This window comes from Lepidochelys kempii, chromosome 28 (genome assembly GCF_965140285.1).
Source record: "Lepidochelys kempii isolate rLepKem1 chromosome 28, rLepKem1.hap1, whole genome shotgun sequence".
In the NCBI taxonomy this organism is placed as follows: Eukaryota; Metazoa; Chordata; order Testudines; family Cheloniidae; genus Lepidochelys; species Lepidochelys kempii.
In genome coordinates, this window is record NC_136407.1 from 206,522 (window position 1) to 226,854 (window position 20,333).

General features: G+C 67.5%; 2 protein-coding genes across 4 annotated transcripts; one reads left to right on the top strand and one right to left on the bottom strand.

Moving 5' to 3' along the window:
* Positions 1 to 248: 248 nt before the first annotated feature.
* CNPY4 (canopy FGF signaling regulator 4) lies at positions 249 to 5,707 on the bottom strand. Its single transcript, XM_078850819.1, has 6 exons — positions 5,568 to 5,707; positions 5,041 to 5,167; positions 4,409 to 4,505; positions 4,080 to 4,202; positions 2,238 to 2,355; positions 249 to 630 (listed from the first exon to the last, which is right to left on the bottom strand). The coding sequence occupies exons 1-6, from the start codon at positions 5,659 to 5,661 to the stop codon at positions 503 to 505; spliced, it is 687 nt and encodes a 228-aa protein (XP_078706945.1). The 5' UTR covers positions 5,662 to 5,707; the 3' UTR covers positions 249 to 502.
* Positions 5,708 to 6,080: 373 nt separating this feature from the next.
* On the top strand, positions 6,081 to 15,900 carry TAF6 (TATA-box binding protein associated factor 6). Of its 3 annotated transcripts, none has more exons than XM_078850817.1 (15): positions 6,081 to 6,244; positions 7,036 to 7,216; positions 7,683 to 7,769; positions 8,466 to 8,619; positions 8,741 to 8,797; positions 9,259 to 9,378; positions 11,816 to 11,958; positions 12,080 to 12,157; positions 12,360 to 12,461; positions 12,626 to 12,808; positions 13,310 to 13,384; positions 13,522 to 13,647; positions 13,892 to 14,065; positions 14,447 to 14,644; positions 15,167 to 15,900. In XM_078850817.1, the coding sequence occupies exons 2-15, from the start codon at positions 7,061 to 7,063 to the stop codon at positions 15,551 to 15,553; spliced, it is 2,040 nt and encodes a 679-aa protein (XP_078706943.1). In that variant the 5' UTR covers positions 6,081 to 6,244; positions 7,036 to 7,060; the 3' UTR covers positions 15,554 to 15,900. The 3 variants fall into 3 exon arrangements, with proteins under 3 accessions (XP_078706943.1, XP_078706942.1, XP_078706944.1); XM_078850816.1 differs by lacking the exon at positions 6,081 to 6,244 and adding an exon at positions 6,311 to 6,379; XM_078850818.1 differs by lacking the exons at positions 6,081 to 6,244; positions 14,447 to 14,644 and adding an exon at positions 6,311 to 6,379.
* Positions 15,901 to 20,333: the final 4,433 nt, after the last annotated feature.

The following is a 20,333-nucleotide window of genomic DNA, read 5'->3' on the forward strand; positions in this document are numbered from 1 at the left end:
TTGCAGTTTACCCTAATTGAGTGACCACAGCTGGCTCCCCACTAGGACCCCGGTCATACACCCCCAAGCCCCTCCTGTCCCCCTTATAGCCCAGCTCCCCCAAACCCCCTCTTCTGCCCCCCCTACAGCCCAGCTCCCTCCTGCCCACCCAAGCCCCCCACAGCCCAGCTCCTCCTGCTCCCCACCGACCAGCCCAGCCCTCCTGACCCCCAAGGGAACCAGCCAACGACAACAAAAAACCACTTCACTGTGGCCAGCGATTTCTGTATAAAAACCAGAGATGGACAGACAGAGACATAGACCGAATGACAACAGGGGCAGTGGGGGAGGAGGGGAATTCCACATCTCCCCAGGCCGCTGTGCATAAGGCACCGAAAAGGCAGATCCAGACCTTTCCCAAGTCCCCAGCAGGGACCTGCAGGCCCTGGGGGGAGAAGGCAAGCAGGGGTGTCAAAGTCCCTCCCCCTGAATGTACCAAACCCGCCCGCCCCCTCCCCACTGCTCAGAGCTCCCCTGGGTCACGATCTGCATGCCTGGCGAGGGGGCTGGGTTGTTTCATCGTCTCTTCCTCCTCCTCTTCCTGGGCTCCCTCGTCACCCTTCCTCCCTGTCCAGACCTCGCTCAGACACCCTGTGGGGGGCAGAGAATAGTTAACAGGCCTGGTGCCTCTCCTGGGCTGGAAAGGCAGCTGCCTCTGGGGTGGGGCAGCAGCCAACCCAACAGCAGGGGGAAGGGGATGAGGCAGAACAGAAAAATAGCCTGTGTGTTCAGAGAGCCCAGGGCTGGGCTAGCAGGGGGCTATGGGGCGGGAGTGAGGGGTCCCGGCAGGGCTGGGGGGGCTGGGCTGGCAGGGGCTGCGGGTCAGGAATGAGGGGCCCCGGCAGGGCTCGGGGGGGAAGGGCTGGGCTAGCAGGGGCTGCGGGTTGGGAGTGAGGGGCCCCGGCAGAGCTGCGGGGGGCAAGGCTGGGCTAGCAGGGGGCTATGGGTCGGGAGTGAGGGGCTCCGGCAGAGCTGGGGGGCCCAGGGCTGGGGTAGCAGGGGGCTGCGGAGCAGGAGTAAGGGGCCCCGGCAGGGCTGGGGAGGGCAGGGCTGGGCTACCAGGGGGCTATGGGTCGGGAGTGAGGGGCTCCGGCAGAGCTGGGGGGCCCAGGGCTGGGCTAGCAGGGGGCTGCGGAGCAGGAGTAAGGGGCTCCGGCAGAGCTGGGGGGGGGCAGGGCTGGGCTAGCAGGGGGCTGCGGAGCAGGAGTAAGGGGCTCCGGCAGAGCTGGGGGGGGGCAGGGCTGGGCTAGCAGGGGGCTGCGGAGCAGGAGTGAGGGGCCCCGGCAGGGCTGGGGTGGGCAAGGCTGGGCTAGCAGGGGGCTATGGGTCGGGAGTGAGGGGCACCGGCAGAGCTGGGGGGCCCAGGGCTGGGCTAGCAGGGGGCTATGGGTCGGGAATGAGGGGCTCCGGCAGAGGTGGGGGGCCCAGGGCTGGGCTAGCAGGGGGCTGCGGAGCAGTAGTGAGGGGCCCCGGCAGGGCTGGGGAGGGCAAGGCTGGGCTAGCAGGGGGCTATGGGTCGGGAGTGAGGGGCACCGGCAGAGCTGGGGGGCCCAGGGCTGGGCTAGCAGGGGGCTATGGGTCGGGAATGAGGGGCTCCGGCAGAGCTGGGGGGCCCAGGGCTGGGCTAGCAGGGGGCTGCGGAGCAGGAGTGAGGGGCCCCGGCAGGGCTGGGGAGGGCAAGGCTGGGCTGGCAGGGGGCTATGGGTCGGGAATGAGGGGCTCCGGCAGAGCTGGGGGGCCCAGGGCTGGGCTTGCAGGGGCTGCGGGTCGGGCGGGTCGGGAGTGAGGGGCACCGGCAGAGCTGGGGGGCCCAGGGCTGGGCTTGCAGGGGCTGCGGGTCGGGAGTGAGGGGCCCCGGCAGGGCTGGGGAGGGCAAGGCTGGGCTGGCAGGGGGCTATGGGTCGGGAGTGAGGGGCTCTGGCAGAGCTGGGGGGCCCAGAGCTGGGCTAGCAGGGGGCTATGGGTCGGGAATGAGGGGCTCCGGCAGAGCTGGGGGGCCCAGGGCTGGGCTAGCAGGGGGCTATGGGTCGGGAGTGAGGGGCTCCGGCAGAGCTGGGGGGCCCAGGGCTGGGCTAGCAGGGGGCTATGGGTCAGGAGTGAGGGGCACCGGCAGAGCTGGGGGGCCCAGGGCTGGGCTTGCAGGGGCTGCGGGTCGGGAGTGAGGGGCCCCGGCAGAGCTGGGGGGGTGGTTTACACACCTCTCTCTCCAGCCGCCAGCACGTGCCCTTCGCACAGGAAGGCTCCCAGTGCCGTCTCCTGGTGGTGGAAGTACCAGTCCTCCAGCACGGCCTCGAATTCCTCTAGCATCGTCTCGCACTGCGGGGAGAGGGGACCCGGCCATGGGACGGAAGGTCAGAGGGGCCCAGTAACCCCCTGCCTGCACAGCCCAGAGACCCTGGCCCCTGCGGCCCCCGGGGGGAAACCAGTTGCCTGCGTGTCCCAGAGACGCACCAGGAGAAGGAGACGCCCTCCCGCACCGCAGAACCGGGCCCAGGGCTGATTCACCCGCACCGGGAGCAATCTGGGGCCTGCTGCGGTTTGTTTGCAGCGTTCGATGTGGTCAGTACCCTGTCGGCCCCAGGGGGTGAGAGAGATGGGGGGTGGGGGGAGACGCCCCCCCCCAGCCTGGGATGCACCCATGAGAAGCGGCCTTGTGAGGGCTGGTCACCCCCCACTCCGTGATGCTGCACTCCATATGCTTTTATGAAAATATGCTAATGAGCGTGAATATAATGTCGCTGGAATATGCGTCATGCAAAAGGTCCCTTGTGCGGTATCATGAGAAAGCTTGTGAGCTACGGAGTGTGGTCGTCCTGTTTGTGTGAATGCATCACTCTTGTATCTGAAGCTAGAAGCACGAAGTATAACTCCGGGGTCCTACAGTACTGATGCGAAGGGTGGGCCGTTGATGGTGGTTGGGAATCTGGATGGCGCCCGTCGGCCAGGACACTTGGCTGTAGAGGGCTCTGTTTGCGGGCAGGCCTCCCTGTGAGCCAGGCCAGGAAGAACGGAGGCTTGGGGGTCTCACGGGACCTGTCACCATGTCCCCTGGTGCTGGAATCCATCTTATACCTGGGGCTTTGCCATTGAGAAGGGGGGCTGGGGACCCAGAGAGACAAAAGATTCCCGCCCTATGCCAAAGCTATAGAAGGGGGTGGAGCAGGACAAAGGGGGCCGGTCGTGAGAAATCCCCTAGTGACCACCTGAGCCGGAACAAGGCTGCACCAGGGCGAAGCTTTGGGCCCAGACGAGGAAGGAGGCCGGTCTGCGAAGAAGCTTATTGGAGCATCTCGGAGGGTGAGGTTTTATCTGTAATCCGTTTCCTACTGTATTAGGCTTAGACGTGCGTGTTTTTGTTTTATTTTGCTTGGTCACTTACTCTGTTCTGTCTGTTATTACTTGGAACCACTTAAATCCTACTTTTCATACTTAATAAAATCACTTTTGCTTATCAATTAACCCAGAGTAAGTAATTAATACCTGGGGCAGCAAACAGCTGTGCATCTCTCTCTATCAGAGTTACAGAGGGCCGACAGTTTATGAATTTACTCCATATAAGATTTATACAGAGTAAAACGGATTGATTTGGGGTTTGGGTCCCATTGGGAGGTGGGTGTCTGGGTGCTGGAGACAGGAACACTTCTTAAGCGGCTCTCAGTTAAGCCTGCAGCTTTGGGGGCGTGGACCAGACCCGGGGTCCGTGTTTGCCGCAGGCTGGCGTGACTGGCTCAACAAGGCAGGGGTCTGGAGTCCCAAGCTGGCAGGGAAAACGGGCTCCGAGGTAATTTCAGCACGTCGGGTGACAGTCCCAAGGGCACCTCTGTGACCAAACCCATCACACCCCCACCATCGATCCAATAACGAACGTGGCCTCCCCCGGCTTGTCTCACTCGTTTCTCACAGGAATTTGTCTGGCTTCAGCTTCCGGCACTAGTTCTTGTTCTGACGCCGTGTTCTGCCACCCATCCCCAACCCCACACAGGGCAGAGCCCACTGGCTTTTCCCCCGCCACCCCCCAACTCATCACCCCCCACACTCGCCTGCTGCTTCAGCTGTGTCACCTCCACGGATGGCTCATCCCAGAGCTCCAGGGGGATCCCCAGATCCACCTTCACCCCCTTGTTCACCAGGTTCTTCAGGGTGTTCATCGTCTGGCTCTGACCCTGCAGGGAAAGAAGAGAACCCAGGAGTCCTGGCTGCTAAACTCCTCCCTCCGTTCAAACCCACCAGACCCCACACCCCAATTCCCTCCCAGAGCCAGGGAGAGAACCCAGGAGTCCCGGCTCTTAGCCCCACCCTGCTCTAACCCACCAGCCCCCCCCTCCCCGAGTCAGGGAGAGAACCCAGGAGTCCTGGCTCCCAGCCGTACCTTGGCATACCGCAGGCTGCCTGGGCGCTCGGCATGGACGTTGTAATGCAGGAACCGCTCGCACACGGTTTCTAGGGCCTCGGCCAGTCGGGTTTCCCTAGGTGGACAGAAGTGGGGCGGTGAGGAGTTGGGGGGCTGGCAGAATCGGGGTCATCACACAGCGCTTTGCTCTGCAAAGCTGAGGTCAGGTTTGAGTTTAAAACCCCACCGCAGCGGGTCTGACTGAAGCCAGAATCGGGGTCCGGGTCTGGGTCCAGATCCCGGCTGGATTGGGGCCCGGATCCCGGCAGGGAGCATCTTTTGCCTGGAGTAAATTGCCCCAAACAAACCAGTTTTGTGCAAAGGGTGGAATTTTCCTGGTTTTGGTCTAAAATAAATAAACAAACAAACGAACCAACCCCCCGAAACGGAACCATTTTGGATGGAAATTTCCGACGTTTGGTTAAAAAAAAAAAGAGATTTGCTTTTGGATGTGGGCAGAAAAAGACAATTCTGGGGTTCGGGTGACAGGGAAACCGGGTTTCTGGGCGTCACGACATGCCACGGGCCTGGGTCTGCCGAGCGCTCGGGGCCCTGGGGGTGGGGGGGTCGATTCACTCTCGGCACCCGGGACCCCAGCCCCCCACGCTTACGAGGTGTTGTACTGGATGCGTCTCTTCCGCTTGCCCGAGTCCAGCACCTGCCCCAGCTCCAGCACCTCCTTGGAGCGGCCGCTCTGCACCAGGGTCTCCTGCAACTCCAGGCTCAGGTACTTGCAGACTGCCGGGGCGGGGTGGGGTGGGGGGGAGTCAGCAGCCAGCCGCCTGGCCCGTATGCCCCCCCCGTCCATGGCCCCGTACCCCCCCACTGAGGCTGTCCCCCCATCCCTGGTCCCTATAGCCCCATAGGGACAGCCTGGGCACCTCTCCCACCCGCCCCGGACCCAGCCAGGCCCTGTGCCCCCTCCCCTTGCCTGGGCCTTGCAGCCCCTCCCTAGTCCATATAACCCCATACGGACCATACGGATATCTAGGGAGAGCTCATCTCTGTGCACAAAGCCAGCCTGCTCCTGATTCGCTGGCCAGGCCTGGCCGCTGGTCCCTATAGCCCCATATAGACCGGGCCCTACAGCCCCAGACAGGGCGCGTGGCCCCTTTAAGAGCCCCTCCCCCCAGGTTACCTTCGCAGGGGGTGGGCCGCCTCTCGTCCCCCTCCTGCCCCGCCCCGCGCCCCGGCGCCCCGAGCAGCAGCAGCCCCAGCAGGGGGAGCCACATGGCTGCGCCCCCGCCCTGGGAAGGAAATAGCGGCGCTGGCCCTTTAAGGGGGAGCTGGCACCGAGCATGCGCAGTCAGCGCCTAGCTGGGACGGCCGGCGCATGCGCGTAGACGCAGCCGTCGGGAGGAACGAGGCGCATGCGCAACAGAGGGGGGGCGGGGCTGGGAAAAGCACTGTCGGACCGCCCGGTTAAACGAAAGGAGCGGGACTACGCATGCGCATCGTGAGCCAAAGGCGAGGGGAGAAAACTAATGGCGCATGCGTAGTAAAGCGCATGCATAATATAACGTCCCCTCAGCACAATGTTGCGCATGCTCGGTAGAATGAATCCGCGCGCAGTACGCAGGCGCAGTCCCGGCCCTCAGGGCCCACGCATGCGCATTGCAGTCTTTCGCCCATCCCGCGCTTGCGCATTGCCCTGCCTAGCCGCCGGTCGGTGTCCCACGCTGGCCCCTCCCCTACTCCGGTGTTCGGGTCCTGGCAGGGTTGTAGTGAGGGGCCGGCGGGGCGCGGGCTCGAGGGACGAGCAGCGGCGAGGATCAGGGCGGAACATCGGAGCGAAGAGCATCGGGGCCCTGCGCTGTGAGCGGGAACCGCGCGGGGTGTCCCAGGGCGAGGGCGAGGGGCGGGCAGTGTGCATCTGCCAGGACCGGGAGGAGGCGGGGCGGGAGCAAGATGGCGGCGGACGAGGAGGAGAGCGCGGAGCGGGAGTGAGAGGTGGGGGGGGAGGCCCGTGGGGGCAGGAGCTGGGGGGGGAGCTGGGAGGAGGGGGAGGCTGAGGCCGGGGGGGGGAGCTGGGGGAAGGGGGAGGCCGGGGGGGGCAGGAGCCGGGGGGGAGCTGGGGGGAGGGGGAGGCCGGGGGGGGCAGGAGCCGGGTGGGGAGCTGGGGGGAGGGGGAGGCTGAGGCCGGGGGGGGAGGAGGCCGGGGGGGGCAGGAGCCGGGTGGGGAGCTGGGGGGAGGGGGAGGCTGAGGCCGGGGGGGGAGGAGGCCCGGGGGGGGCAGGAGCCGGGGGGGGAGGGGGAGGCTGAGGCCGGGGGGGGGAGGGGGAGGCTGAGGCCAGGGGGGGAGGAGGCCGGCGGGGGGCAGGAGCCGGGGGGGAGCTGGGGGGAGGGGGAGGCCGGGGGGGGCAGGAGCCGGGGGGGAGCTGGGGGAAGGGGGAGGCTGAGGCCGGGGGGGGGCAGGAGCCGGGGGGGGAGGGGGCGGCTGAGGCCAGGGGGGGAGGAGGCCGGGGGGGGCAGGAGCCGGGGGCCCCTGGCTCGGGGCCTGGCGCTGGGGGTCTCTGCCGGCTCCGGGGGCGAGGGGAGACGCGGTCTCGCCCGGCCCCCCCCCCCGGGTGCCGCCCCCCCGATGTCTCACCCGCCCCCCCCCCCAGGTGGCGGCGGGGCCGGGGCGGGAGGATGGCGGAGGAGAAGAAGCCGAAGCTGAGCCACACGCTGCTGCCGGCCGAGTCCATGAAGGTGATGGCGGAGGCCATGGGCATCGCCCAGGTGCCCGAGGAGACCTGCCAGCTGCTGGCCGACGAGGTCAGCTACCGCATCAAGGAGATCGCCCAGGTACGGGGGCCCGCGCCGCCCCCACACCCGTCCTCTGCCCCGGGGGGGGCCCTTCACAACACAACCCCCCCCTTCCCCGCCCCGGGCGCCAGCCCATCCCGCCACCCGCTCTGGGGGATGCCCCCGCACCCCGCCCTCGCCCTCCCCCCACCCAGCCACTGGCGTAAAGAGAGCCCCCGGGGGTGGGCAGGACCCCCCGCCCTCCCTCCCTCGCACACACGCTGTCCGTACCTACGCCCGTCCCCCGGGAAAATCCCCCACGGCGCGGCCCCATCCTGGCCCAAGGGGAACCCCAGCCCCCAAACACTCAACGCCTCCAGCGGACCCTGCCCTCCTCCCCCCCCAGCCCCCCGCTCTGCTCCCACCCTGGCCTTCCCAGAGTCCCTTGGGGCGAAGAGGGGCTGCCCCCTGCTGTGGTAGCCCTGCGCCCCACGTGACGCAGAGACCCCCCCGCATCTCCCCACAGGATGCCCTGAAGTTCATGCACATGGGCAAGCGCCGGAAGCTGACCACGGGGGATGTGGACTATGCCTTGAAACTGAAGAACGTGGAGGTAATGGGGCGCGGGGGGACCCCCTGCTCCAGCCCCTGCTGCTGAGGTGCTGGTGGGGCAGGGACGTTGTGCCCAGGGGCCGGGGTGTAAGCTGGGCCCCGTGGGCTGGTTGGGCTCCATGCTAGGGGGCCCCTTGCTCGAAGGACTGGCCGTCTCTTGCCTTTGGGGGGTGGTTCTGCACCTCAGGGTGTTTCTGAGTAGGGGCACACGCTTGGGGAGGGTGGGCTATGCGGGGGGGCCCCCAATTCCTAGAGCAGAGGAGCCCGTGAGCTTGGGGGAGTCCCTCCCAACGGCCGGCAGCCTGCCGGTTGCTGTGGCGAGACGCGTGTGATGTGTCAGGAGTTAATTTCCGGCACAGATACGTCTGTTCCTGAGTACGGGGCTTGGTGCCTGGAGGCGGCTGGCGATCCCCCCTCTGATGGGCCTGGTGTGTATCATACCAGGGGCCGTCCCAGTCAGTGCATAAGACCACGGAGCCAGGCCATGCTTAATGTCAGGGGCAGGGTGCGGCCTGAGGGCTTACACAGACACGGGGACTCCAGAGAAGTCTCCGCAGGGGGGACCTCCTGGGGCCCCAGCCAATACCCTGTCCTGGCCTGAAGGCAGAGGGCTGGGCCGAGGTTTCATCCTTCGGCAGGCTGGTCCGTGGCGGCACCGCGAACGCTTCTCCGAGCCGTGTCTCCCTCTCCCCCGCAGCCGCTGTACGGCTTCCACGCCCAGGAGTTCATCCCCTTCCGCTACGCCAGCGGGGGCGGGCGGGAGCTGTACTTCTACGAGGAGAAGGAAGTGGATCTGAGCGACATCATTAACACGCCCCTGCCCCGCGTCCCGCTGGACGTCTGCCTCAAAGGTGGGGGCGCCGCGGGGGGAGGTCTTCGGGGGGCTGGCGTGCCAAGGAAGGGAAGATGCAGGGCACGAGGGTGGGGGTCCTCTCCGTGCCAGCTCTCACTCCCCTCTCTGCTTCCTTTCAGCTCACTGGCTCAGCATCGAAGGCACCCAGCCCGCCATCCCCGAGAACCCGCCCCCAGGTGAGTCGTGGTCCCAGGCGTCTGGCCGCAGTGCCCCGCTCTGGTGTCCCACAGGGAACCGGACCCTCCTGCTTCTGTTCTGTCTGGGCACTTGACCTGGTCGCTAAGCAACGCGACTGACGAGCATTTCCGGGTGATGCCCGCGATGCTCTCCAGAATTCAGGGATTGATCCGACGGGCCATTCAAAAGTTAGCATGTTCCCGACAGAGAAATGCCCTTGGTGGAGCCCTGTGTCCCGCCCCAGAGGTGGCTGCATCTCAGCGCCAGGTGCGGGGTCCCTGTGTCACCAGCCGCTCCACCCCAGAGGTGGCTGCATGTCCGCGCCGGGCGAGGGGCCCCTGGGTAACCAGCCACCCTGCCCCAGAGGTGGCTGCATCTCTGCACCGGGTGAGGGGCCCCTGTATGAATAGCCGCACACGTGAGGGGCTGGCTCGTGACCCTGCTCCTTGTTTCTCTCCAGCCCCCAAAGAGCAGCAGAAAGCGGAGGCCACGGAGCCATTGAAATCCACGAAGCCCGGGCAGGAGGAGAACGGTGCCCTGAAGGGCAAAGGGCAGAGCGCAGCCGCCCCGGATGGCAAAGGTGGGGGGGGCAGCAGGGCCAGGAGAGGGAGGGGCTCCCAGGGGCCTGGGCGGGGAGCGGAGGCAGGAGGCAGAGCTGTGTTAGTGGGGGAGGGAAGGGTGGGAGCTGGAGGGCGGCTGTTAGTGGGGGAGCGACTCTACCCTGTCTAATGTCCCCTGCTACCCCAGGGAAGGAGAAGGACCCCATGCCGGAGGGGGCGGGGCTAGCGGGGGGGCGGGGCTCTGCACACACTGTGCTCCCCAGGGAAGGAGAAGAAGGCCCCCGTGCTGGAGGGGACGGGGCTCTGCTCACACTGTGCCCCCCAGGGAAGGAGAAGGAGGCCCCCCCAAGCTGGAGGGGGGCAGGGCTAGCGGGAGGGGATGGGGCTCTGCACACACTGTGGCCCCCCAGGGAAGGAGAAGAAGGCCCCCATGCTGGAGGGGGCGGGGCTCTGCTCACACTGTGCCCCCCAAGGAAGGAGAAGAAGGCCCCCGTGCTGGAGGGGGTGGGGCTAGCAGGAGGGGGCGAGGCTCTGCTCACACTGTGCCCCCCAGGGAAGGAGAAGAAGGCCCCCGTGCTGGAGGGGGCAGGGTTAGCGGGAGGGGACGGGGCTCTGCTCACACTGTGCCCCCCAGGGAAGGAGAAGAAGGCCCCTGTGCTGGAGGGGACGGGGCTCTGCTCACACTGTGCCCCCCAGGGAAGGAGAAGAAGGCCCCCGTGCTGGAGGGGGCGGGGCTAGCGGGAGGGGAGAGGGCTCTGCTCACACTGTGCCCCCCAGGGAAGGAGAAGAAGGCCCCCGTGTGGGAGGGGGCGGGGCTAGCGGGAGGGGGCAGGGCTCTGCTCACACTGTGCCCCCCAGGGAAGGAGAAGAAGGCCCCCGTGCTGGAGGGGACGGGGCTCTGCTCACACTATGCCCCCCAGGGAAGGAGAAGGAGGTCCCCCCAAGCTGGAGGGGGGCAGGGCTAGCAGGAGGGGATGGGGCTCTGCTCACACTGTGCCCCCCAGGGAAGGAGAAGAAGGCCCCCCCCGTGCTGGAGGGGGCAGGGTTAGCGGGAGGGGAGGGGGCTCTGCACACACTGTGGCCCCCCAGGGAAGGAGAAGAAGGCCCCCATGCTGGAGGGGGTGGGGCTCTGCTCACACTGTGCCCCCCAGGGAAGGAGAAGAAGGCCCCCGTGCTGGAGGGGGTGGGGCTAGCAGGAGGGGGCGAGGCTCTGCTCACACTGTGCCCCCCAGGGAAGGAGAAGAAGGCCCCCGTGTGGGAGGGGGCAGGGTTAGCGGGAGGGGACAGGGCTCTGCTCACACTGTGCCCCCCAGGGAAGGAGAAGAAGGCCCCCGTGCTGGAGGGGACGGGGCTCTGCTCACACTGTGCCCCCCAGGGAAGGAGAAGAAGGCCCCCGTGCTGGAGGGGACGGGGCTCTGCTCACACTGTGCCCCCCAGGGAAGGAGAAGAAGGCCCCCGTGCTGGAGGGGGCGGGGCTAGCGGGAGGGGAGAGGGCTCTGCACACACTGTGCCCCCCAGGGAAGGAGAAGAAGGCCCCCGTGCTGGAGGGGACGGGGCTCTGCTCACACTGTGCCCCCCAGGGAAGGAGAAGAAGGCCCCCGTGCTGGAGGGGACGGGGCTCTGCTCACACTGTGCCCCCCAGGGAAGGAGAAGAAGGCCCCCGTGCTGGAGGGGACGGGGCTCTGCTCACACTGTGCCCCCCAGGGAAGGAGAAGAAGGCCCCCGTGCTGGAGGGGACGGGGCTCTGCTCACACTGTGCCCCCCAGGGAAGGAGAAGAAGGCCCCTGTGCTGGAGGGGGCGGGGCTAGCGGGAGGGGGCGGGGCTCTGCTCACACTGTGCCCCCCAGGGAAGGAGAAGAAGGCCCCCGTGCTGGAGGGGGCAGGGTTAGCGGGAGGGGGCGGGGCTCTGCTCACACTGTGCCCCCCAGGGAAGGAGAAGAAGGCCCCTGTGCTGGAGGGGGCGGGGCTAGCGGGAGGGGGCGGGGCTCTGCTCACACTGTGCCCCCCAAGGAAGGAGAAGAAGGCCCCTGTGCGGGAGGGGGCGGGGCTAGCGGGAGGGGGCGGGGCTCTGCTCACACTGTGCCCCCCAGGGAAGGAGAAGAAGGCCCCTGTGCGGGAGAGGGCGGGGCTCTGCTCACACTGTGCCCCCCAGGGAAGGAGAAGAAGGCCCCCGTGCTGGAGGGGGCGGGGCTAGCGGGAGGGGGCGGGGCTCTGCTCACACTGTGCCCCCCAGGGAAGGAGAAGAAGGCCCCCGTGCTGGAGGGGGCGGGGCTAGCGGGAGGGGGTGGGGCTCTGCTCACACTGTGCCCCCCAGGGAAGGAGAAGAAGGCCCCCGTGCTGGAGGGGAGGGGGCTCTGCTCACACTGTGCCCCCCAGGGAAGGAGAAGAAGGCCCCCGTGCTGGAGGGGGCGGGGCTAGCGGGAGGGGGCGGGGCTCTGCTCACACTGTGCCCCCCAGGGAAGGAGAAGAAGGCCCCCGTGCTGGAGGGGGCCCCGCTGAAGCTGAAACGGCGAAGCATCCACGAGCTGTCGGTGGAGCAGCAGCTTTATTACAAGGAGATCACGGAGGCCTGCGTGGGGTCCTGCGAGGCCAAGAGAGCCGTGAGTGCCCCCCGCATACCCCCCCCCCGGGCCTGCGTGTGCCCTTCCCCTGTGCGCACAGGGCCCCTCCCCAGACCCCCCAGCGCTGACGGGCCACTCTCTCTCTCTGCCCCACCCCCAGGAGGCCCTGCAGAGCATCGCCACCGACCCCGGACTCTACCAGATGTTACCGCGCTTCAGTACCTTCATCTCCGAAGGGGTAAGGCAGGGGCCGGGCTGAGCCCTCCGGGTGTGATCCCTGACCCCCGTCTGTCCCCTCTAGGCTGGGGGGGCCTGTGGGGCTCTGGGCTGAGCCCCCCAGGCTGTGACCCCTGACGCATCTGTCCCCTGTAGGCTGGGGGGCCCGGTGTGAGGGTGGGCGAGCCCCCCAGCTCCGTACCCCTGACCAGGTCTCCCCCCAGGTGCGTGTGAACGTGGTGCAGAATAACCTGGCGCTGCTCATCTACTTGATGCGGATGGTGAAGGCGCTGATGGACAACCCCACCTTGTACCTGGAAAAATACGTGAGTGGCCGCCCTGGCTCGGCTCTAAGGGGGGGCGGGGCTGGGAGCCAGGATTCCTGGGTTCTCTTCCCTCGGCGAGCCCTGTTGGGCATGGGGAGGGAGGGTCTGGGTCCTGGCCAGGCGGATGGTGGCTAACCCCTATCCCACTGCCCCCCACCCCCCAGCTGCACGAGCTGATCCCAGCAGTGATGACCTGTATCGTGAGCCGGCAGCTCTGCCTGCGGCCGGACGTGGACAATCACTGGGCCCTGCGGGACTTCGCCGCCCGCCTCATCGCCCAGATCTGCAAGAACTTCAGCACCACCACCAACAACATCCAGTCCCGCATCACCAAGACCTTCACCAAGGTGGGGCGGGGCCTGGGGAGAGGGGGCGTGGCTTGGGGAGAGGGGTTGGGGCCTGGGAGAGGGGCGGGGCCTAGCACCACCACCATCCAGTCCTGCATCACCAAGACCTTCTCCAAGGTGGGGTGGGGCCTGGGGAGAGGGGGTGGGGCCTGGGAGAGGGGCGGGGCCTAGCACCACCACCATCCAGTCCTGCATCACCAAGGTGGGGGTGGGGGCTGGGGCGGGGCCTACCACCACCACCATCCAGTCCTGCATCACCAAGACCTTCACCAAAGGTGGGGCGGGGCCTGGGGAGAGGGGGCGGGGCCTAGCACCACCACCATCCAGTCCTGCATCACCAAGGTGGGGGTGGGGCCTGGGCAGGGGGCGGGGCCTCGTGCCACCAACATCCATGCCTGCATCCCCAGGCCCTTTGGGAGGGGGGGAGGGGCTTGGAGAGAGGGGGCGGGGCCTGGGGCGGGGCCTGGGGGCGCAGGACTCACCCCGCCTTTGTCCCCGCAGAGCTGGGTGGACGAGAAGACGCCCTGGACCACGCGGTACGGCTCCATCGCGGGGCTGGCCGAGCTGGGCCACGACGTGAGTGAGACCCCGGGCACGCGAGGGGGAGGGGGGCCCCGGGGCCTGTTGGGGGTGGGGGACGGAGCCTGGGGCATGCTGGGAGGCGCGGGGGTAGGGTGGGGGGTGGCCTCCCAGCTGACAGCTCCTCTCCCCAGGTGATCAAGACCCTGATCCTGCCACGGCTGCAGGTGGAGGGCGAGCGGGTGCGCGGCATTGTGGAGGGGCCGGTTGTCAGCAACATCGATAAGATCGGGGCCGACCACGTCCAGAGTCTGCTGCTGGTGAGTGCTGGGGATGGGGGGCGTGGCCTGCCGCATTTGGGGCTGCAACTTAGCTCCCCTCCTGCTCTCAGCTTCCGTGGGGCCCCTCCTACTTCCTGGGTGGGCTCCTTTCTCTTTGGCTCCGCCCAGTCCATGAGGCTCCGCCCCTTTCTCCTGGGCCCCTCCCATTCCACATCTCCTTCCCCGCCGCGCTCCCTCGGCCTGCCGGGTTCCCGCTCACCTCTGCCCTCCGCCTGCCCCGCAGAAGCACTGCGCCCCGGTGCTGGCCAAGGTCCGCCCGCCGCCCGACAACCAGGACTCGTACAAGGCCGACTACGGCTCCCTGGGCTCCCTGCTCTGCACCCACGTGGTGAAAGCCCGGGCCCAGGCGGCCATGCAGGCCCAGCAGGTCAACCGCACCACCCTCACCATCACGCAGGTACAGGGGCAGCTGGCTCTGGGGAGGGGGCGGGCAGCTGGCCGGCTCTGGGGGTGGGTACCTGGCTCTGGGGAGAACGGGCAGCTGCCTGGGGGCTGGAACCGTGAGTCTGGGGGCAGAGGATGTCACGGGGGGCAGGGAGCTGATTCTGGGGTGGGCATCCAGGTGAAGGGGACAGAGGTCAGTGGGGAGGGACCTAGGAGGGGCAGGCTCCTGAGAGTCTGTGGCGGGGAGGCCCGTGGGTTTGTGGCGGGGCAGAAGGAGGGGGGTTCCCTTGGCCACTGCCGGGGAGAAGGCTGTGGGGCTGAGCCCCGTATTGGGAGGTGGGGGGGGTGCTGGGGTGGGTTTGTCTGATTGTGTCTGTCCGTCTCCCCCCGGCAGCCCCGCCCGACACTGACCCTGTCGCAGGCCCCCCAGGGCCCCCCGCGGGCCCCGAGCATCATCAAAGTGCCCAGCTCCATCACGCTGCCCGTGCAGACCCTGGTGTCCGGCCGCCCCTCCACCCCCACCCAGCCCTCCCCGCCCCCCACCAAGTACATTGTCATGTCCTCCGCCTCCGGCAGCAGCACCTCCCAGCAGGTAGGGGGCTGAGGGGGGCGCGACGTCTCTGCTCCAGCACCGTGGCCAGCCGCGGCCCTGCGCCACCCCTGCCTCGGTTTCCCCTCTCCGCAGCCCGGCTCTGCCACTGCAGCCACGTCCCCCAGGCTCCCCGCTGCCGGGGGCTGGCAGGCTCCTGCCCTTAGCCGGGGTGTCGAGCAGGGTCGCCGGGGAGCTGCCTGCCCAGCCTGCGCTGCTCCTCGGCCCCCGCATCCTCCCCTCCGGATCCCCCCTCTCGGAGCTGCCTGGTGTCCAGCCTATCACGATCAGCCGCCCTGGGTGGGGGCAGGCTGGCATGGGGGGAGGGGAGGCTCCCCAATACTGCCATCGGGGTGGATTGGCCTGGGCAGTGTGGGGGAGGGTGGGGCTGCCCTGGGCGGGTCCTGGGGGGCAGGCTGGCGTGGGGGGACCGGTGGGCCTCAGGGACCCTAGCTTCCCCGTGGGCCTGTCCCCCCCGGCAGGGGGGCTTGGGGGGCCGCTGACCCCCGTGCCTGTCGTTCGCAGGTGATCACCTTCAGCAGCAGCCCCCTGGGCACGGCCAGCTCCCCCATCAGCACCACGGCGGCCGGGGTGCAGCCCGTGGTGAAGCTGGTCTCCACGGCCCAGACGGCGCCCAGCGCCACGGTGACGGGCAGCCTGCAGAAGTACATCGTGGTCTCGCTGCCGCCCCCGGGCGAGGGGGGCAAAGCCGGAGGGGCCCCTGGGACCCAGCTCTCCCCCTCGGCCCCACCGGGGCTGGCGCTGCCCGGCCTGGCGCCCCCCATTGGCACCTCCACCATCAAGCAGGAGCCCGGTGACAGCCCCCAAGCCCCGCCCGGCACCCTCAGCCCCTTCGGCAAGGCCAACGGGGCGCAGGGGGGCGTGGCTGGGTCGCCCCAGCCCTCCCAGTGACCTCGCCTGCCCTGCCATGGCTCCGCCCCCTTGGGCAGGGCAGGTGGGGTGGGGCAGAGTCCCAGCAGCTGGCCCCACCCACAGGGACACCCCCGCGGCCATGGTGCCCCCGGGCCTGGGGTCAGTGGTGTGTGGGGGGATCTGACCCCAGCCCCCCGTGGCATGTGGGGCAGCTGCAGCAGCAGCAAAGGCCAGCGGGGGGCGCAAGAGGCTAACAGAGCAGCACTCACCTGCAGTACCTGGCTGGGGTGGAGTGGGGGGGTGAAAAGGGGGCTGCCCCCCGTGTACATAGCTGTAAATACCGCGCTGTAAACCCGCGAACTCCCAATAAACCAGCCCTGCCCTCATCTCTGCTGGCGTCGCCCCCACTCCCATGGGCCCTTTCTCTGCCTCCAGGGAACCCAGGAGTCCTGGCCCCCCTCTCACCCCCCTGCTCGCACGGGCCCTTTCTCTGCCTCCAGGAAACCCAGGAGTCCTGGCCCCCACACCCCCCTGCTCGCATGGGGCCTTTCTCTGCCTCCAGGAAACCCAGGAGTCCTGGCCCCCCCACCCCCCTGCTCGCATGGGGCCTTTCTCTGCCTCCAGGGAACCCAGGAGTTCTGCTCTGCCCTCTCCCTCGCAGCCCTGGGGTCGTGGGGCACAGCCAGGTAGTGCCGCAGTGGGGCAGGGCTGGGCACACGTGCTCCGCCCCCTCACGCGGATCCGGTGTCGCGGAGCCAGGCAGGGGCCAGTGCCCGTCGCAGGGGAGCTGAGCGCTGGGGCTGAAGGTAGGGGGCTGGGAATGGAGGTGGGTGGGGAGAGCTTCCCCCCAGGCTGCTCAGCCCTGTCCTGCCCCCCAGATCTCCCCTGTGGGGGGTCCCTCTGCCATCACCATGAGGCAGGAGCTTCTCTCCCCTTGGGCAGGGCTGGGTAGCCCCCAAACTCAGCTCACAGGGGCCAGGTCCAGCGGCCCCACTCCTCCCCCCATTGCCCCTGGGGCGGGGCTGCCTGTGGTTCTGGGTGGCATTGGGGGGTTCACCCCTTCTCAGAGAGTCACCCCCAGCCCCTCCACGCGCCGCGTTTTATTGTCCCTGTGGGGGGGCTAGCGCAGAACCCCCGAGCCATCCCGGTTCCAGCAGGCAAAGGAGGGGCTGGGGGGGTACACAGGGTCCCCCTCCCCGGTGAAGTCCCCCTGCCAGCTCTCGGAGGTGACCCCGCCCTGGCTGGGGGGCAGTGGGGTCCAGCCGGGGCTCTGGGGCAGGGGGCACACACAGATGCAGGCATGGTGGGCGGGGCGGGGGGCCGCGTGGCCACCCAGGCTGGGCGGTGTGGCTGGATGTGCCCAGGGCTCCTCCATCTCCAGGCCGGGGGGGGCGTCGGCTGGGGGGCGTCGGGAGCTGAGATGGGCCCCCGGGCAGGGTCTTTGGCTGGCCTTCGGGGGGCTGGAGGCCCCCCAAGCTCCTGGCACTGCTGGGGGGCTGCAGGGCCTGGCCGGGGAGGCGGTCGATCTGCTCCCCGCGTCCACTACAGGGGGAGAGAAAGGGAGTATCAGCCCCCCACCAGCCTCATGTGTCCCCCCCCACCCCAGGGGATTGTGGGAGCCTGTGGCTCAGTGTCCTGTCCCCCCCACAACCCCGGAGGATGCTGGGAGAAGGGGGGTCCCTGCCCTTGAGGATGCTGGGTGAAATGGGGGTCAGGCCGTGGATGACGCTGGGAGAAAGCAGGGTGGGGGGGGTTTGCGCTCCAGAGGATTCTGAGAGAAGGGGGTCCCCACCCCGGAAGATTCTGGTGGAAGTGGGGTCCTGCCCCAGAGGATGCTGGGAGAAGGGGGGGTCCTGCCTCGGTAGATTCTGGGGAAGTGGGGTTCTGCCCTGGGGGTTACTGGGAGAAGTAGGGTTCCTTCCCTGGAGGATGCTGGGAGAAGGGGGGGTCCCTGCCCCGGAGGATGCTGGGAGAAGGGGGGGTCCCCACCTTAGAGGATTCTGGGAGAAGGGGAGTCCTGCCTCAGAGGATGCTGGGAGAAGGAGGGTTCCCGTGTCAGGGGGTGCTGGGAGAAGGGGGGTCCTGCCCTGGAGGATGCTGGGAGAAGGGGGGCCCTGTCCCCCCACCCCAGCTCGCTGCACTTGACTCACATTTTGGGGTGAGGAGGCGGAGCAGATGCTGGACAAGGGGTCTCAGGTGCAGCCAGAGCTGGGGGTGGGGGGGAAATGGATCAGACCCACTTGCTCCCCCTGACCCCTTCCACCCCCCTTCAGACCCAGCCCCCCCCAGCCTGGTGTCCCCCACTCTCAGACCCAGCCCATATTCCCACCCTTAGCTCACCCCCACCAGGTGTCTTCCCCCCAACCCAGGATCCCCCCTTGCAGCCTCACTGGCTCCCCCTGCCCCCCACAGCAGCCCCCCTGCCCAGTGTCCCACCATGGGGGTATTTCTTGGGAATGGTCCCAGCTGGGATTGGGCCCGGACGCCAGGGTCCATGCCCTGAGTGCGGGGGGGCTCTGCTGGGGGCTAACTGGCTGGGGGGGTTCCCACTGGCCCCCCGGGCTCTCACCAGGCTGGTCGTGTTGAGCCCCACACACCCCATAACCAGCAGCCCCAGGACCGCCAGCATGGCGTCGCCCAAGCGCTGGCAGGAGTCGCAGGACATGGCGGGCAGCAGCTTCTGTCTTGGGGGGCAGCCCCATGGCTGTGGGGGGTCCCGCTGGGAGGCAGCACCCAGGGCCTGTTACCTCATAGTGGGGCGGGAAGGGGGGGCTGCAGCCTGGGGGTCCCAGGCAGGGGGACAGCGCAGGGACCCTCCCAGGGCAGGGGGCTGGGCCCCTGGAGGGGGGCAGGGATGAAGAATTAGAGGGGGCTGGGGTCAGGGGGGGGGGGGGGCTTAGCCACTCCCCCCTCTATGTCCTAGTGGGGGAGGGGCCTGTTGCAGCCCTGCTTCCCCCCCCACTTCCCGCCCTACAGTGATGTCATAGAGGACTGGGCTGTGATGTCATGGAGGGCTGGCCCATGGGGAGCGAGGCGATTGGCTGCAGGGTGGGCCCTGCCTTGCCCCACTCTCTGGTTCGGGGAGGGGGGGAGCGGGGAGGGTCCTTCCGCTTGGGGCTGCGACCCCCCCCAGAGAGGGGCTGGGGGGGTGCAGGAAAGAGCTGTGGGGCTCACCCCACACCCTCCTCGTGCACTCACACGCCGTCCGGCTGGCTCACACGAGCTGGGGTGCCGGGCTGGTGGCAGGAAAGGGATTCCCCCCTCCCAGCTTAGTAACCTGTGGGGCAGGGCATCTGCTAGATCCTCTGGGCCCATCTCACCCCCCCAGCCTGGCCAGGTCCCAGGCCCCTGGGGGCCCCTCGGTCTCTGCCTGTGGCCACACCAGAGCTCCCGGGGGGCTGCCGTGGGTTCGTCTGGACTGGACTGAATTCACTGGACTGCCCTGGACTGAATTCACCGCCCCCCTCCCCATTTCTGGGTCTTCTGCGTGGGGGGGCTGACATTGCCTGCTGGGCCTGCTCCAGGCCGGATCCCATTTACCCTTCCGTGGGGAGGCTTCTCCGGGAGCCAGCTTCTCAGCCACAGGCCGCGGGGCCGGGGCTCGTTTGACACTGCGCTCGTTAGCCATGCCGACGGCTGTTCCAGCCGTTCGCCGCCCAGCCCGTGCTCTCCGCACAAACAGCCGGGATCTGTTTTCCACACACCCACGCGGACTGGCCCCCGTGATGCGAGCCTCTTTCCTCCTTTGTCCCCCGACTCCTGCGTCGGTCGCTCCCCTCGCTGGCCTGGGAAGCGTCTTTAGCATCAGGCCTGGGATCACCCAGGCCTTCCTGGCTACCCGATTCAAATAGCCTCCCTGCGCCCCGAACAAAGTGACCCTTTGCGCCACCCTGCCTTTCCCTGTTCGCTCCTATGCAGCCTGTCATCTGCCCCAGCCCGACGGCCACCTCGCCGCCGGTGCGTTTGATTTTCCTTCCCGCCTGCCGTTCCTTGCCCTGGCTTTGACTGACCTGAATCTTGTGGACTTCAGACCGATTCTCCCAGCTGGTCACGGTGGTTTTGAATTCGGACCCTGTCCTGCAAAGTGCTCGCGACCCCGCCCCACTCCTTTAATGAAGGTATTGGACAAACCCAAGACTGACCCCCTGTGGGACCCCTGTAGAGCTGCCCTCCCAGTTCGACCACAAACCTTTGACAACGACTCTTTGTAATTGGCTCTAGATCACGTTTCCCTGGTTTGTGTACGAGCCTGGCATGTGCGACTCTGTCCAAAGCCTGACTAGAATCAATCTAAATTAAGCAATCATGTGACATGATGATGTTATCCGTTTTTCCCAAATACAGAACAGAGATAATTATTAAACACTTCTGCCCTCTCTGCATTATTGCTGATGATAATTCTACCGTTTCCCTCTTGTAATGGACCCATACCATTCTCAGAATTTCTTTTTGTTCCTAATGTACTTTTAAAAACACCTTTCTTTGTCCTTAACTCTGCTGGTCACAGATTTCTCCAGGTGTCCCTTCGCTTCCCTTATCAATTTTCTACAATTCCTAGCTTCGGATCCATTTTCGTTACAGCCAACTTGCCCTTTCTTCCAGTTATTTCCACCGTGCACCGGGCGTGGCCTTCCCACAGTGCATGGGGCTTGGCCATCCCACAATACACTGGGCTTGGCCTTCCCACAGTGCACCGGGCTTGGCCATCCCACCATGCACCTGCTGTACCTTGACCATCCCACAATGCACCGGGTTTCACTATCCCACCATGCACTGGGCTTGGCTGCTGACTCTGGACCCCCCACCCCTCCTTTGCCAG